Genomic DNA, 17400 nt, shown 5'->3' with positions numbered 1-17400 from the left:
TAAGTGTCTTTCTTGTGGCATAGCACATTTATCGTTAAGTTGATAGGAGACCACAGGAGTAGCTGAACAGTCAATATTGTTGCATTTCCAAGACACAGGGTGCAGTTTGAAAACTGTGTTAATGTCTCAATCTTTTTTTCTTATTAATACAGGCCTTTCAGAGACTTCAATATGTCCCCAGTCTTTATAGGACAGAGAAATAGTGTAAAATATTTTCCAATTTTGCTTTTGAAATGATTTTACACAGAATGATTCATGTAACTGCATTGAAGGGAAACATTTTAAAAATGAAGTTTGGTTGCATTTGCTTTTATGGTTGATCATACTTGAACACTTAGCTGTTCTAAATAGATTTGATTTTAGAATTTCTGCCCCTTGCTACAAAGAATTTGTGTTAAAAATGATAATATTAACAGCATAGCCCCAATTCTTAATTAGCCAGTCTTTGTACAGATAATTTATGAAAAAAGAAATAAAAGTGGGTATGAACATATTAAGAAATAGGTAGCTTTTCCAAAAATTACAATTGCTAATTTAAAATGCCCTAACATCATGTTGTCAGTGGTGTGTACATCTTCATATCACGCTGAATGCATTTCTGCTCTTACAGTGACGTCCTTGACACCCCCGGTGCCCTAGGCACTGGAGTAGGTCTTGTGAATTCAGCAGAGCCAAAGGATTTTCTCTCATGGAGCTTGCAGTCTGGTAGGGTTAAGTGAATTAATAGATACGTGTGTTCAAAACATTGGGTGGTAACAATACTCATCATGAGAAAGCTAGAGTAAAGAAAGTAAAGATGATTTTTGTAGAGAAAAGGGATTCAGCCAGGTGAGAACTTAAGCTGAAGATGCCCTTGGGATAGGTGAACATTCCAGGTGGAGCATAGGGCAAAAGCCAGCAGAAACTGGTTTATTGGAAAGACAGTGAGGAGACCTGTGTGGCTAGAGTATAGCCTAAGCAACCAGGTGGTTACCCATGGAAAAATTAATAAATCAAGCACGCTAAAGTAAAATGTCTTTTTTACAATGTTCTATTCTTTTAAAAAACCATTTCTGTTAGCATACATGTACAGAGGCTTCATTGTGACATTTCCGTATGTGCTTACAATGTACCTTGGTTACGTTCATCCCCCCACCATCATTCTCCCTCATGTCTTAAGCACCTCCAAAGTGTTATATCATTGATGTGATCTTAATTCCAGCCGTGGAAATCTTTTACTGGGGGTTAGGAGTGATGTACAAGGTTGTTATCTATGATAGTGAGGGGCTGCTAAACACTGCACCGTGTCAAAGTGAAACGCTTCAGTGAATTTGGTGTATAAAAGTAATGGACTATCACTCAGTCACTCAGGTACTATCTAATAAAATGGGAAGGAAAATGTTCATGATTGACAATTAAAGAGTGAGACATAAAACTGTAGGTCTGTTATGTTCTTAATCTTCAGTGAGTGCCTTTATTTAATGGGCTATGCCTTGAATACTTACAGTGTGTCTCTGTGCACAAAAGAAAAAACCCACTGGAATACTAATAGTGCTGAACTCCGAGAAAAGAGACAATAAATAGATTTTATTTTCGCCACTTTAAATTATTAATTTAATAAATAAAAAATTTAAAAAGCAGTTCATTTTCTAACTTCTTGCAAAATACACAAAATGTATGCAATCCTAATCCCGATATTTCTAAGCTACGAGGAATGCAGTCCTTTGAAAACCCACTCTTCACTTAGAATATCTGGCAATCTGTCACCTTAGCACCTCTGATGACAGCTGCCTGCACCCTGTGTTTTCAGTTTGAATCCAGAGCTTAAAGTGACCACCTCTCAACTTTCTTTAGTGGAATGGAAATAGGAAAACAGAGTCATTGAGGTCTACCCTTGACGGACCTGACAGAGAGAATAAGAGTATTTCCAATATGAAGACTAGTTCTGTGGTTGGGGTTTATGGCTCAGTGACAAAGTGCTTGCTAACGTGTGAGGCCCGGCTTCCATCGCCAGCACCACAAAACACAAACAAAAAAACCCCCAAATAAAACCTGTTTTAATATTACTGCAATTCTTATGCTTCGGAATGTGGTGAGATCAGCCTTAGAGAGCTCTTAGAGAACCCGGGTGTTTCACTACGCAAAGCCCATTCCCATGGGTTACTGAACAGTCTCCCTAGAGGAGGGTGCACCGCAGGAGGGTGACTGTGTCACACTGGCGACAGGGTGGGTGAAGATGAGGTGGTTATCCATTCACCATGGGGAAGTGTTGAGGCGACTATTAGCTTTTTTTTGCAAGCTTTTATTTTAATGACAGGGAGGGCTGTATTGGGAAGCCAGAGATCAGGCACTGGTGATTGCCATGGTTACCGCAGGCCTTCGTAATTGCTTTCAGGCTCTATGTGTTAGAACAAGTGATAATGACGTGAACCCTCCATGGTGAATCAGGTAGAGCATTTTCACCACCGCAAAAGTTTTCAAGGCTCTGTCTATTCATCCCCTGCTCCCGACCCCTGGAAATCACTGATGTTTCTACCGTCTCCATAGCTTTGCCTTTTTAGGAAGGTCGCATAGTTGAAATTACACAGGATGTAGCATTTTCATATTTGCTTTTGTTCCCACTTAGTGATGTGTGTTTCAGGTGCCTCCCTGTCTTTTCTATGATTTGATAGTTCAGTTATTTATACTGCTGAAATAACAGTCCATTGTCTGGATGGACCACAGTTTGCTTATCCATTCTTCCGGAAGAACACCTAAACTCCTTCAAGTCTTGGCGTGACAGACAAAGCCCATATAAACAGACATGCACAGGTGTGTTTTTTCTACTCCTTTGGGTAGAAACCAAGAAGCATGATTTCTGGAATGTGTGTTAGGAGGAATGTTTTTTTTTTTTGGTGTTGAATTTATTATTACTGTTTTTTCTTCGTGTTGAGTTTGGGGAGTTTTTGTATATTTTGATAACAGTCCTTTCTGAGGTTTGTCCCGTGCAAATATTTTTTCCAGACTGTGCCTTGTCTTCTCATTTTCTTGACACTGTCTTTTGAAGAGCAGAGTTTTATAATTTTAATGAAGTTAGCTTATCATTTACTCATTTCAACAGATTGCGCCTTTGGTGTTATATCTAAAATGGTAAAGTCATCCAGGTTTTCTCTTATGTTATCTGCTGAAAGTTTTAGAATTTGCATTTGACATTCAGATCTATGATTCATTTTTAACAAATTCTGTGAAGGGTGAACAATCCGTGTCCAGATTCATTTTTCGTGCGTGGGTGTCCAGTTGTCTCTTCACCACTTATTTGAAAAAGTATCATTACCGTCCTGTGATACCTTTGCTCCTGTCTCAGAGATGACTTATCTGAGTTTATGTTGGTCTATTTCTGTCCTCTCCAAGCACCTGTTTGTCTCTTTTCCCAGCAACACTGCTCTGTCTCAGCTGTATCACAATACACCTATTGAGTTCCGGTGGTGTAAATCTTCCAACTTTGTTTTTCTCCTTCAACATCATGCTGGCTGATCTGGCTCTTTTACCACACAAATCTTTTACCCTTCAAAATCAGTGAAGTGCTGCTGTCTGCAAAATAACTTTCTAGGACTTTGGTTGAAATTGTACTGACTCTAGATTGAGTTTGAAAGAACTGCCATCCTTACAGTTGATAAGTCTTCTTACTCTTCAACAGGGATATCTTTCTATTTATGTAGTTTTTCTTTTATTTATCTCATTAGAGTTTTACAGTTTTTCTCATACAAGTCTTATAAATATTTGCTAGATTCCTATCTAAGTGATTCCTTTAGGGGGACGCTAGTGTCAATAGTATCATTTTTTTTTCCATTGAAATTCCATGTGTTTATTGCTAGTGTGTTGAGAAGTGGTTGACTTTTGCATATTAACCTTGTATCCAGCATCCTTTCTGTAAGTGCTTGTTTTTGTTAGGATGTTTTTGGGTTGTGTTCTTGGCCTGTTTGTTCATTTTGTGTGTGTGCACGTGTGTGTATGTGTGTGAATGCATTCTCACCATTAAGTATGACGTCAGCTGTCAGACACTCTGTCAGGCTGAGGAACTTCCCACTAGTCACAGTATGTTGAGAGTTTTTATATGGATTTTGCAAATGCTTTCTCTGTGTCTATGGACATCATATGATTTTTACTTTTTAGCCTGTTAATGTGGTATGTTACAATAATTGATTTTCAAATGTTACAACTGCCTTTAATACCTGAAATAAGTCCCATTTAGTTGTGGTGTATAATTAGTTTTATGTATTGTTGGATTAAAATTGTTAATGTTTTATTGAGGCTCCTCAATCTACGTTAATGAGAAATGCTGGTTTGTAGTTTACTTTGGTTGCTTTTATTTGTTTGGAAATGTCATTGTCTGGCTTCATCAAAAAGGCCTTCGAGAATGGGTTAGATGTGACCCTCCTGCTTCCATTTTCTCGAAGATATTGTACAGAATAATATATTTTCATCCTTAAACTATTTATAAAATTCACCAGTGAATGTATCTGGACTTGGTGCTTCTGTTTTGGAAGGGTTCAATTATTAATTCAATTTATTTCATAGATATGGGCATTTCAGTTGGTCTGCTTCTTGGCTTTTGTTAGTTATATCTTTCAAGCAATTGACCCATTTTATCTAGGTTATAACTGCCAGGTATAGAATTGTTCACAGAGTGACTCTTGGTGATTCTTCCAGTGTATACCCTCATTCATTTTTGATAGCAATAATTTATTTCTTGGTGGCAATAATCTGTTTCTTCCTTTTTTCTTAACCTGACTTGAGGCTGGTCAATATTATTGGTTTATGATCTCAATCAGAAGACTACATCTTATGAAATGATCAACTCCCAAAGACCTACCTCTTAATAGCATCAGTTTCTGGGTTAGGTTCAGTATGTGAATTTGGCGAGGGACTTAAGCACTCAGTCCATCATGTTTGGTGAAAGGGTGCTATGTTAGTTTCCAAGGGATATCATAATAAAGTACAAGACTGTGAGGCTAAAGATAATGACAACCTATCTTCTCAGAGCTCTGGAGTCTAGATGCCCACAGTGGGGGTGCCAGCAGGGCCATCCTCCCTCTCTATCCAGAGGGAATACCTTCTTGCCTCTTTCAGTTTCCAGAAGCCTTCGGCACTGAGGCTTTGATAATATCACTCCAATCTCTGTATCTGTCTTCATATGGCTGTCTTCCTTATGTTTTTGAGTCTATCTCTAAATTCTTCTCTTCTCAATGTGACACCGGTCACATTGGATTACGAGTCCATGCTACTCCATTGTAACCTCCTCCGAAATAACATCTGCAATGACCCTGTTTCCAAAGAAGGCCACTTTCACAGGTACTGGGGCTTAGAACTTTGACATGTCATTGGGGAAGAGGTTGCAACCCAACTCATATATAGAAATACTTTGTACTACACTTTCAACTTTCCATAGATTTGAAAGAATATAAAAATAAAAAGTATCCAGAAAGATTCAGTATGTGAAAAAGTGGTGTTTCTTCACTAAAATTCCATTGGATCATTTCATTAGCATTACAATGTGTTGTAAAATTATTACCAAATGAAACTATTTATAAGTACATTTTTGAGATTAAATGTAACAACATAACATAAACCAGTAAAACGTTTATTGGGTCATGTGTCAACTGACATGCAGTGAATACCATTCCCATTTGGGGGGAATAAGGTATTTGAGTTCCATCTCCAGTACTTCAGTAACATGCTTTAGGGCAAATTAGAAGCTGAGTGGCCTTCCAGTTTCAATAATTAGAGAGGAAATGTGCTTAGGGCTCCCGGTAGGAACTACCAAGTCCTTCACTGCAGAAATTATTACAGGGGTTGGCATTGATTTTTGCATATCTAACATTTATTACTTACATTTTCCTGTGAAAACCAACCATAATGTGATTGATTATTTTCTTGGAGCAAACTGAAAGTTTACCTTAGTGTACATTGTATGATGAAATATTTTTTGTTGTTTTGGGGTGTAACTCAGCAGCAGAGTCCTTGCCTAGCAGGTGCAAAAGCACAGGTTTGATCCCTAATGCCACAAAAAAAGAAAGATGCCTTTTTGTGCTGTGTGTTTTTCTTGGTTATTTTTTCAATGAGGTAGTGATTAATAGCTACTGTGCATGTAAGAAATTGGGACCAGCATGGATAGCACGTATGCCTGTAATACCAGGAGTCCAGAGGCTGAATCAGGAGGACTATGAGTTGGAGGCCAGCCTGTGTTACATAATGAGACCTTATTTCAAGAGAGAGAGAGAAGAGAAAGAGAAAGAGAGAGAGAGAGAGAGGGAAAGGGACAGAGAGAGGAGGGGGGATAGAAGAGGAGGAGGAGCAGGAATAGAAAGGAACTTGACATGTGGTGATTAGTTTAGGAATATATTTTATACTCGTGAGTATGTGTGTGAGTGGAGTATGGGAACATGTGTGTGTGTGAGTGTGTGTTGCACACAGGGGTTTGGCTATTAATGGACATGATAAATCGTTCTCTTAAATAGGAAAAAAAGGATGTCTTCCACCTACTTTTACTTTCAAAATCTTCTCACATACCCAGTTCCTAAGCCACATTTTTTTGTAAAATGCAACATTCACTTAGTTTTTAATATTATTAAATATTTATGAAATGTTGGGTTGGGAGCATGACTCAAGTGGTAGAGCACCTGCCTAGCAAGCTGAAAGTCCTAAGTTCAAACCCTATTACCACCACCACCAGCACCACCAAAAAAAAAAAAAAAAGCATTTCTGATATGCACAGTAATAACTAAAGCTATTGTTCTTATCAAGTAAGTTCAGGCTTGGATCGTCTTTATTTTACATTTACATTTTATGTTTATATATGGACAAAAATTTTCTACTCCCCTGCAATAAAGCAGTTATGCATATCATCCTATGCACACAACAACACAGGAGGAAATTAGCGTTAGCATTCACTGCAAGCTCCTCAAGCTGAATCTCCCAGGAAACTTGTAATTAATATACACGCCAGGCAGGAGTGTTTTCTTCTCATTTTTATATTCATAGCTGAAAAGTGACATACTGGACTTTCCTCAGGGGAAAGAAATTTTAAACATAAAAGAACATTTTAAGATGAATATCAAGTGCATATCTTGGATGAGAAAAGTTATATTATCGAATACATACATATTTAATCTCCCATATTGTAAAAGAACACTATCCAGAATGACTTTTTGCCTTTGGGTTTTTCAGGTTTTAGTACTATATTTTAATTGTACAAAGTGAGGGGTTTCATTGTGTTTTTCCATGCAGTGACCACACTTGCCATTTTTATTGAATTGAATTACTAGTTTTTCTCACTTCACAACATTGAGTAAATTGATTGGCTATACCTGAGTGACTGAAAGTATTTTTTAAAATAAGAGCTAACATAGTACCTTAGAAATGTTGATTTCCAACCCCATGAGTTAATTCCCTTTGTATGCTACAGATTGGACCTTTCCAGTGCTGGTAAGAGAGGTCTTCTGACATTTTGAAAGAACGTTTTGTTTTGCAATTAATCAGCTTCTTTGTTCTAATGGGATCCATTATCAATTAAAATTATACATTTACTTCTGAGTTAGCTGTGCAGATAATAAAAAATCGACCATGAGCCGTATAAATGGCATTCACTTTATTATCAAGGTATAGTAAAAACTAAGGAATCTTGAAATAAAATTAATGCATGCGCAAGAGGAAGAATAACTGTTTCTGTACATGTGTACATGGAAGATGTCAATCAAACCTCTGGATCATTTTCTGGCATTCAGGCTACACTGACTATACTGCCCTTTCAAAGTCTGCATATTTCAGTGCAAAAATAGGTCTTGGGATCCCCTGGGTCACAAAAGGGCAGGTTTCACCTGTAGAACTTGTCTACATTACTGAATTATGACTTGAGAAATAGCAAATGCTCCACTTGCCAAACTATTTCCTCCAGCCTGCCAAAAAATGTACATTCTTAGCTTTAAATGTGTCCTTGTGTCAAGGAATTATCTCCATGTGCAAAGACTGTATATGATCGCGTTGAACTTCACTGCCACTGTCCCAAGGGAGCTCGGATCTCCTCCACAATAGGACAGGAAAAGCAAGAACGAACTTGTCTTGCATAGGGACAACACAAAGGACTGTGCGTGCAGAGTGAATTAGAAAGCCAGGGGCATCCACAAGACAGAGTGGAGGACACAGAGGCAGGGATTGTGTAGGGAGAAGGCACTAAAAAGACCCACTTGCATACTCTAAAATTTTCCAAAGACCAGCTGTTAGAACTACACTCTCATCTGTAGACCTTTTAACTTTGGTTCATACTCTCTCTGTAGAGTTAAATACTTAATAAATAGCCATGTCTACTCCACCGGAGGCACAGTAAGCGTTTCAATTATGTTGTAAACACCATATTGGAGTGGTGGTGCTTCAAAGGATGTTTGTCTCTACTCACATACTTATTTGTAGCTCTCAACAAAACTGCCTCCCACAACCACTTCTCATGCCTTCCTGCATTTTAGTCTCAAAAGGGATATATTTTCAGTAGAACGTAGAGCTATTTACTGGCTATCAAATGCCCTGTTATTTTCCAAGCATTTCTGCAGCTCTGTTCGTGCACCAGAGCTGTATTCATACTTTACCTGACTTATTCCATTTTATCTTCACAACAGTAGTATCTCCATTCTGCAGCTGGACTGAGTGCACTGAGAAACTTGTCCGAGGTCCCGTGAATGTGTCTAGGCAAGGGTGGCCAAGGCTGATGAAGTTTGGGAGCTAATTAAAGAATACAGAGTCATGGGGATGATTCATTCAACTGATTTTAAAAGTGAAAGCAAACTCGTCATTGTATCTAAGCTTGATGGATGAGGAAGGGGCAGGAATGCTCAGAGGTGCTGAGCTAATGAAAGGCCCTCTGAAGCTATAAACCGTGGTGTAGCCACATTTCATATAGGCAATCACTAGTGACTACAGCTTGTGTTTTTTGTTAAAAAAAACAATTTTTGGGTAGAGAAAATCCATCCAGGAACCATTAGAACAGGCCTTACATCCATGTGGTGTGTGGACAGTTCTCAGAGGAGTTTCTTGGAGAATAAGAAATTTGAATGTTTTATGTGAGAGATTGGAGAGGATCAGTCCAAGCTCAGCTTGTTCATAACACTTTGATAATTTCAATTCTCTGAATACACTGGACACCTCTGTTGCGTAGGAACCAAGACAGGACAGAGCAGCAGTCAACACAGAACAGGACTCAGCGGTCACTAATCTGATAGTTCAGCGATGGGGGTGGCTGAGCCATGATGTCACCAGGCTTGATGGAAAGGCTCGCAGACTTGAATGTCACCACACTTTGTCTAACACATGACCTTAGAATAACTCTGGTGTCCTCCATGAGTTATCAAAGTCATATCTAGTATAAACTGTTCCTGCAACTGTTTCCCAATCAGGATTGACATGAAACTTGTACTCTGCTTTTTATTTAAATGACATGCATGTCTTCTTTCTTTTCTCTCTCGTATAGGCCGGAGCCAATGTCCTTCTCCAGGATGTTAATGGAAATATCCCATTAGACTATGCTGTAGAAGGGACAGAATCCAGCTCTATCCTGTTGACCTATCTGGATGAAAATGGTAGGCTGAAGCTTTGTTTAAAGTAAAACAAAACAGAAACTGTAGAAAGATACAGACTGATAGAGGTTCATCTTTTTGGGCGTGCCAGTCTGCTTTCATATTGATCCTTCCCTTGGTGGGATAGATAAGGTCTTCTTCTACTCGTTGTTTCCATGGTATTGTATCATTGATGGTAAGCCAACAGCAATCTAGAGGGCACCCACAAAGGAAGACTGAACAGGCATCTGAAGTCTGTAATTAGTAGGATAGGGATGGTAATTATAATCTGTTCTCCCGTGGGAGAGGAAGGGAAGTGAACCAGCACAATTCAGTTCTGGGCTAATGAGAGCCAGGTCGTCTCAAGGGTATTCTTTCTGGAGCCAGTGGTCCTAGTGGGACTTGTAAGTAAGTGAGGTCTCAAGTCAAGATCAAAGCCTGCAGCATCCCAGAACCCATCTGTGACCCTTAGAAAAAGGACTGCCATTAGGAGAAAGCTTGTAATCATGGTGCTAACCTGAAAGGATGAGGCTGAGCCCCGAATGTGTCACTGACTGATGGGGACATTAATTACACAGGCTTAGCATGGAATTCATGAGTTAGCTCAATGGTGGGAAAGTGGGAGGCGCTTGATTCCTAAGCCCAGAGACATGGCCTGAAAGTGAAAGGCCCTATTATCCCTTGCTCTTTAGGTGTAAGTAACAACAAAGACATTCCAAAGCCTTCAGCAGTGACCTTTAACACAGAAAATTCTCAATTTTTCAGAGCCACTGGGGCTGATGAACCTGGCCTTCTAGTCTCTAAGAGAAGTGCTCACATCTGCCTCGTTGTTCCCCTCCTGCTTTGCCTCCTCCAGCTCACTTGTCTTAAAAGCTTTATTCTGAGAAGGGTTTGGAATAATAATTAGTACTTGGCAGCCCTGAGTTCATAATAAAAATAGTCCAAATTAATTCAGAAAGCAAGGTGAGGACGGTCGCTTCATGCATGCAAGTCTCACTGTGTTGAGGTTACCAAGGCGGAGGTCAGGGCAGAGCAGGCTCGGAAGTCCTGAACCCTGTATTCAGTCAACCACTCTGAAGCTGCCAGGCCCTGTGCTAGTTCTGAGGACTCTCCTGCAGGAGAGCTTTCTGGCTATCCTCAAGGCGCCTGGGCTGTGACTTGCTGCAGAAAATTCCATTAGTTCTAAAGGGAAGAATGTTTGAAGCCTGGCAGGTATCCCAGGTGATGATTGGGACCTTTGTGAAACTTGCAAGGTGGGTCACAGTCTGAATTCACAGGAAGAACTTAGCACATGGTGCTAGTAGTTAGCAGTGCTATCTTATATCCTTAAAACCTGGCCAAGAGATAATCCTATGTGAAGTGTTCTTACCACCAAAAAAATTAGTAATAATAATACTGACAGCCAAGTGACAGACACCTGTAATCCCAGCTATGTGGAGAGGTGACGGTAGGAGAATCACGGTCCAAAGTCAGGCCAGGCAAAAGCATGAGACCTTATCTTAAAAATAAGCTAGATATGGTGCACCTGTAATCCTAATGTGGCACAGAGGTAGGATGGTTGTAGTTTGAGGCCAGACTAAGCAAAAGTGCAAGACCTTGTCTGAAAAACAAAATAAGAAAAGAGTAAGGACTGGGGGCATGGCTCAAGCGGTTGACTTCTGGCATAGCAATGGTGAGGCCCTGAGCTCCAGCACCAGCACCACAAAAATAACAATAGTGAGACTGTGATGATAATAAAGCAGGAGGAAACACTGTGACTCAGACTGTGCTGATGGGGTCACAGTTGTGAACTCACCCCCGGACTCAGCAACACATGAAAAAGGTCGTTTAAAAATAAAATCTCCAGATGCCAAATTGAAAAAGAAGAACTTGGTTGTGAGCTAATTCTTAGTGACCAAGACTATTTCCTGCTTTTCTTACTGCCAAAGTCATAAATGTTTCTTTTTAGAAAATAAAATTGATTATCTGCCTTTGCAAAAATATTAACAACCCTTATAGACCTTCCCAATTCAGCAAAGCATTTTGCTTGATAGGAAATTTTAGTCTTCATAAAATCAGTATTATTGGTTCTAGGTAAAGACCAAAACTAAGGGAGTTACTGTGGGAGGCTGATTAGAAAATTGGTTAGGAATAAAATCAGAGGAAGGTACACACACTGAATGGCTAGGAGAAAATCTGTCACAACTCAGCTGTCATAATTGGTTTGTAAAATCCACATTTGCTGGAACAAACTCAATCTGCTCTCTCTCCAGCTATAATGCTGTTTTCCACTTGTCTCTGCTATTGCCCTGGCATGGCTGTCCCTTCCATCTGCCCCTCCCTCCCTCCTGCACACTCTGCTTCTGTGGCTGTGAGTCTCCTTCCTGCTTATCGGTAGCATCTCCCAGTTCCAGTAAACACTGTCTGCCTCCATTTATCCTCTGGCCCTGTCACTGGTGCCCGGTTAGAGTTATCTGCTGGGGCAGCATGGACTGTGTCCTCAGAAATTTCCAGTATTCCACTAGGAGAAATTCTGCTGTTCTTTGGCTCTTGGTATTTCAGCACCACATCATCATAACCAGGTGGCCGCAGTCTTGACTGTTCCTCACTCGGCATTACACGCTTTCAAATCAGATACTTATCATGCTGTCACATCAGGATGCAGGTGAGGGTGGGAGGAGGGGGCAAGCGATGTCATGAACAAGTTGATTACATAGAAAATCACTGGTCACAAGTTCTAATTGTACTGTCACCAGGAGCTTACACTGTAAACTCAGGCAGAGCAATTAACCTTGGCTCAGTGCCTGAACTGCAAGGGCTATAAAATCACACAACCACCAGAGCTGGTTGAGCTTTTGATGGATACCACATTGCCTGTGCAAGGCAAACCAGCCAGCTCATTCTAAAATGAGGACCAAGGGCAGGTGGTCCAGACCAAAGAGCACAAAGCCAAGGCTTTATTGGCTCTGCGTACGTCATCCTTGTAGCAATAAGCAGCCTGCCTTCCCTGTTACTTGGCCCTGAAGGTCAGCTGCCCACCCTACCGTCCACTGATCCATTACTGATGTCCTTGAAGCCATTTCCCTGTCTTCCAGAGCTTTCTACCCAGGGCTCACCTCTCTCTTCTTATAACCTCATCTCTCTGTAACACCACAGAGAGATGACGTCACTAATTGGAAGACCGTCTCCTGCAACGATCTTCCCACAACTTTCCTTCCTTCTCTTTGAGGGGCTTCCTGTGCTTCTGCTGGGTGCTCCACTGGTACAATCAGGTCCCTAAGTGTTGAATGTTCCAGGGCTTTGGCTGTGAGGTCCTTCTATTTCTTCTGTGCACAGTTGTTGGGTCATCTCACCCTTTTGCTGGTGTTGTTATCACCTGCCCGTTCTTGGGATTATTGCTGTAAATTTATAATTTTCTAGACTGTGATTCCTGTACGTGAACTTGTATTATGCATCTTGACTTGGAGATCAGATAATCTGAAATAACCTGTTCAGTATGGAAGTTATTATTGTCCTTTCACACTCTATCGGTGTTCCATATTTTGCCATAGCAGCCAGGAATACAGATATCAAAACACTGCCTTAATTCTCCTTAATCCCTCACCAATAGTGCTGCTACTGCCTCAGGTAGAACCCTACTCTTTTTATTTCCGGTTTGTGCACTGCTTACAAATCTAGTCACTGTGCCCCAGCCATCTTGCCCTCCCAAGTCATTCTCCAAGGATACCCTGATTAATCAGTTCAGGAATATCTTCTGTCTTTCTTTTGCTTACTGGTGTTTATTCAAAATGTCCCTGCACCAACCTTTTCAGCATTACACAGTTAGGGTGACAGCACACACCAGTCTGCATGGGACAGTTCCCAGTTGTGCCTGCTGTCCAGATTCAAGGGCAGAGATCGGTGGATGACAGCAATATCCCTTGTCCTGAATGTGTTCATTTCTCTTTGCTGGATGCACTGCTCCAAATTCGCCTGCCCAACTCTATTGCTTCCTGGGGTCTCTTAGGAAGAATTATTTGGTAACCATATGTGGAAAGTTGCAATTCCATGCTAAAATTCTGGCATAGGTTATTTCAGAGTATACTGCAAATGGCTTTTTAGCTTTACTTCCTTTGAGGGCAAAAATGGTGTCTTAAGTATACCCAAATGATGACACAATAAGCTATGATAATGCATGAAAATATGTGTGTGCAGGTCTTATAAACACACAAAGAGGAAGGATGTAATTTGCCCAGAGTGCCTCAGGAGGCCTTACGAGGAAATGTGGCTCTTCCACTAGCTGAGATGAGGTGCTGTGATACCTGGGGGAACCCCGTGGGTTGGTGAGTTCTTGGCACATGCACAGGCAAGGTGCTCAGTGCAGCAATGAAGGGGAAAAGGGGCCAGGTCCTCCTCCAGCTCAGGGACATTTGCTGCCACAGAGGTTGGACTGCCATTATACTTCCAGACAGCACAGCCCCAGGCAAAGGAAAGGTTGAGTTGTCACAAAAACATTTCCTTAAGAAGATGGTCAAGGAAAGCTAAGGTAGGTCAGGCTGGCTGAGGTGTCAATATAATTTCAGCACCTGTTACTCTCAAAGGCACTCAGGCAACAGTAATGCTATAGACTCTGAATTTCAGGTAAATGAATTTTTGTCTATTATGTCCTAAATTAAAAGGAATACCAACCAGATTCCTCCTGAAATAATAAATATAATCTGCCCTTATGTCAGTGTTTTCCAAAAATGCTATGAAAATAACACTAAATTTATTTTTTCAAAAAGAGTAATAGAATGTTATCCTTTACCTGATAAGCTTATTATGGGCAGAGCCATCTTGGTTGACTTTATTCAGGAGCAGTTAAAGAAATTTACTTGACCAGCAAGAGAGGAATTTCTCTTGTGTTGTTTTACCTAAAGGAGATTTATTCATCTTTCCTGAATATACAACAAAAATCTAGAAACACATCTTAACTGGAATCATATTTGGGTCAAAATTGAGTTTTAAGGTAATAGGATAAAACAGCATAATAATCTTTTGTGATATCCACAACAGGGACCAGAAATACACTATTTCCCAAAATGTTTTTGAAATGAGTGATGTCTAACCACTGTGTTTAATTTGTGTATTTCATCTTTGAGCTGATCTGTTTTTATTATTTGGTTTTAATTGCATGTTTAAGTAATTTTCTAAAAGATAGATTCAACCTCAATACACATTGCAACAGTATGAAATTTAAAAATAAGATAACCCTAACTGCTTCTGCTACTTCAGGTACGAAACTGAACAGTGACATCCCAGAAATAATATTTCCAAAAACTAAATCATGTGTCCAATTCCTAAAAATGAGAATAGAGTGACAGTTTTAGTTGGTTTGTAACAGACCTCAAATACTGCTATTAAGGAAACCTGTTAGTTCTGAAATGACATATGAGGATCGAAAGCTGAAGGATGGCAAGGGAGCCCCCTTTTCATGTTCTACCATAATGTCTTAGCTAGAGATGCAGCATTCAGATATTTCACTTGGCTTCATCTTGACACTCTGTCTCCTTATTGCAAAGAAAGACACACCCAAATGAATGTCATCTGCCTCATGAGCCAGAAGGCTGGTTAATGACCACAGGTCATTTTTACTAAGTGCTCACTTTTTCATGTTTATCCATTTCAACTCATGATCATAACAACTGATGAAGTTATGAGAATGTCCATTCATTTTTCAGGTGAAGAAACTACCCACCTCGCACAAATAACACATAAGCTAGGCAGGTTGGCTCCTGACCACCTCTACCCCTTTGCCTGCACAGGTTCAGGGATGATCTGGAGAGAGCACCTGTGGACAGCCCTGTAGGGAAAATAGCAACAGAAGCAATGCGCGTAGTATGGTCTTCACCCCAGGGACAGATCTCAAAACTGCGGACTGTAGTTCCATCCCTTTGGGATCTATTATTATCTGAGTGACTCAGGATTTGAAGCCTAGACAGGGTAATGTGACTTACCCAAAATCTACCCAAAGAAGTAAAGCGGAGACCAGGCACATCAGGAGCATGGCCCCAGGCTTGGATCCACTGTGTCAAGCTTTCTCTGGATGTTGGTAGCCAGCACTCAGAAAAGAGAACATTCTCAGAGCAAACACGTAGGGATGGAGATAATACCCCAACACCACCATCACCCTCGTGACTAATCACTGTCATCATCACCCTCATCACCACCACCATCCCAATAATTATCACCACCCTCATCACCACCATCATTGTCATCACAATTATAACCATCGTCATCATTGTCATCACCATCATCACCACCATTGCAACTATCATCACCACCGTTATGATCACTATTGTCATCTTTATTACCACTATCATATCACCACCGCCACCATCACCACCATCATTACCACCATCACCCCATCACCACCATCACCACCACCACCACCATCACCACCACCACCATCACCACCATCATCATCACCATCGTCACGATCATGATTACCACCATCAGCATCACTACTATTGTCACTGTTATTGACCTTGTTCTCATCTTTGTTTTTAACTCTCACTTAGAAGCAGAATTACTTCCCTTCAGTAAATTACCAACTTTGTCCTGGAGCCATTGCTAGGAACAGGAGACACACAATTGAAGAGCTATGAGATTATGCTAGCATGAAATTGGGGGTTGAAATGAATACTGGTGAGAAGTGTGAGTGGACCTCACATGAATCAACTGCCTCAATCAGGAAAGACTGAGTGTTTCACTCAATGTTCATTAGCTTCCTCAACACAAGTACTTGTGAACTATTCAGTTGGAGTGTCATTTGTAAAAATTTATTTTGAAATCGTTTTAGATGGACAGGAAAATTTGATGCACATAGCGATGATATATTTACTAAAACTATGACATTAACATCTGTGTAATTCTTCTATTAGCTACTGCAAACTCGATTCTCCAGTTTTTCTACCAAAGTCCTTTTTCTATTCCAGGATGGTACATTTCTTTTAGGAACAACTATTTTGGACAGAAAAGTCTTAGAGAACAAAAATCATATCCTTGTAACTTCCTTTAATCCAATTTGAGCAATATATGCTGGTAATTTATATTAAGACAGATATTCCTGGAGAACCTGCCAAGTACAAGCCATCCTAATCACGCTGTCAGAATATGACAAGTGATACATTTTTCTTTCCTTAGCGACTATAACCTAGTTAGAAATAGCAGGTACACAAATAGAAACAATTGTCAGTGTGTAGAATCGGAGCTCAGAGTGGAAGAGGGGCTTCAAAGAGAAGTGTGTTGAAAGAACACGTGCTGGGCTAGATCTCTCCCTCTCTTGCTGAGCATTTGGGTTGAAAGGTTCTCTCTCCCCTAGGAGTGGATCTAACTTCACTGCGCCAGATGAAGCTTCAGAGACCAATGACCATGTTAACGGATGTCAAACACTTCTTATCATCAGGAGGGAACATTAACGAGAAAAATGATGATGGAGTGACACTGGTATGATAACGCATTTGACCCAACACTTGTTTAAAAGAGAATTGAACTTGATTCTAAAACACACGAGTTTGATATAACTGATTATTCAATAATGTGGGTTTTTTTTCTGATCATAAAAGTAATATACATTAATTGTAGAAATGTTTGAAAACACACAAATATGTAAAGAAAAAACACAAACCCTTAATGGCATCTGGAGAGAACCCATGTGTGTATATTGATGTGTTTTTTTTAAAGGCCTTCCTGGTAGGAATAGGCTTTCTTTTTCATTTTAAGCAAAAGAAACTGTGGGTTACTTTAGAATCAGGCCCTGTTGCAGTAAACAAAAGGGAGATCAATCAAATATGGATTAACTTTAATACGACCATCGTTCTAATCATCTAAATATCACTTT

The 17400-nt window shown here is 40.2% G+C and overlaps 1 protein-coding gene across 3 annotated transcripts in view; it reads left to right on the top strand.

The window, feature by feature from the left end:
* The window catches only part of Myo16 (myosin XVI), a 518261-nt gene that overhangs the window by 200973 nt on the left and 299888 nt on the right, over positions 1-17400 (top strand). For all 3 annotated transcript variants that reach the window (XM_074043002.1, XM_074043003.1, XM_074043001.1), the window contains exons 5-6: positions 9476-9584; positions 16882-17006. In XM_074043002.1, coding sequence (XP_073899103.1) covers positions 9476-9584; positions 16882-17006 — 234 coding nt within the window. The remainder of the gene's footprint in view (positions 1-9475; positions 9585-16881; positions 17007-17400) is intronic.

The sequence above is a fragment of the Castor canadensis genome, chromosome 10 (genome assembly GCF_047511655.1).
Source record: "Castor canadensis chromosome 10, mCasCan1.hap1v2, whole genome shotgun sequence".
NCBI classification, from domain to species: Eukaryota; Metazoa; Chordata; class Mammalia; order Rodentia; family Castoridae; genus Castor; species Castor canadensis.
This window is presented reverse-complemented; position numbering and strand designations above follow the sequence as displayed.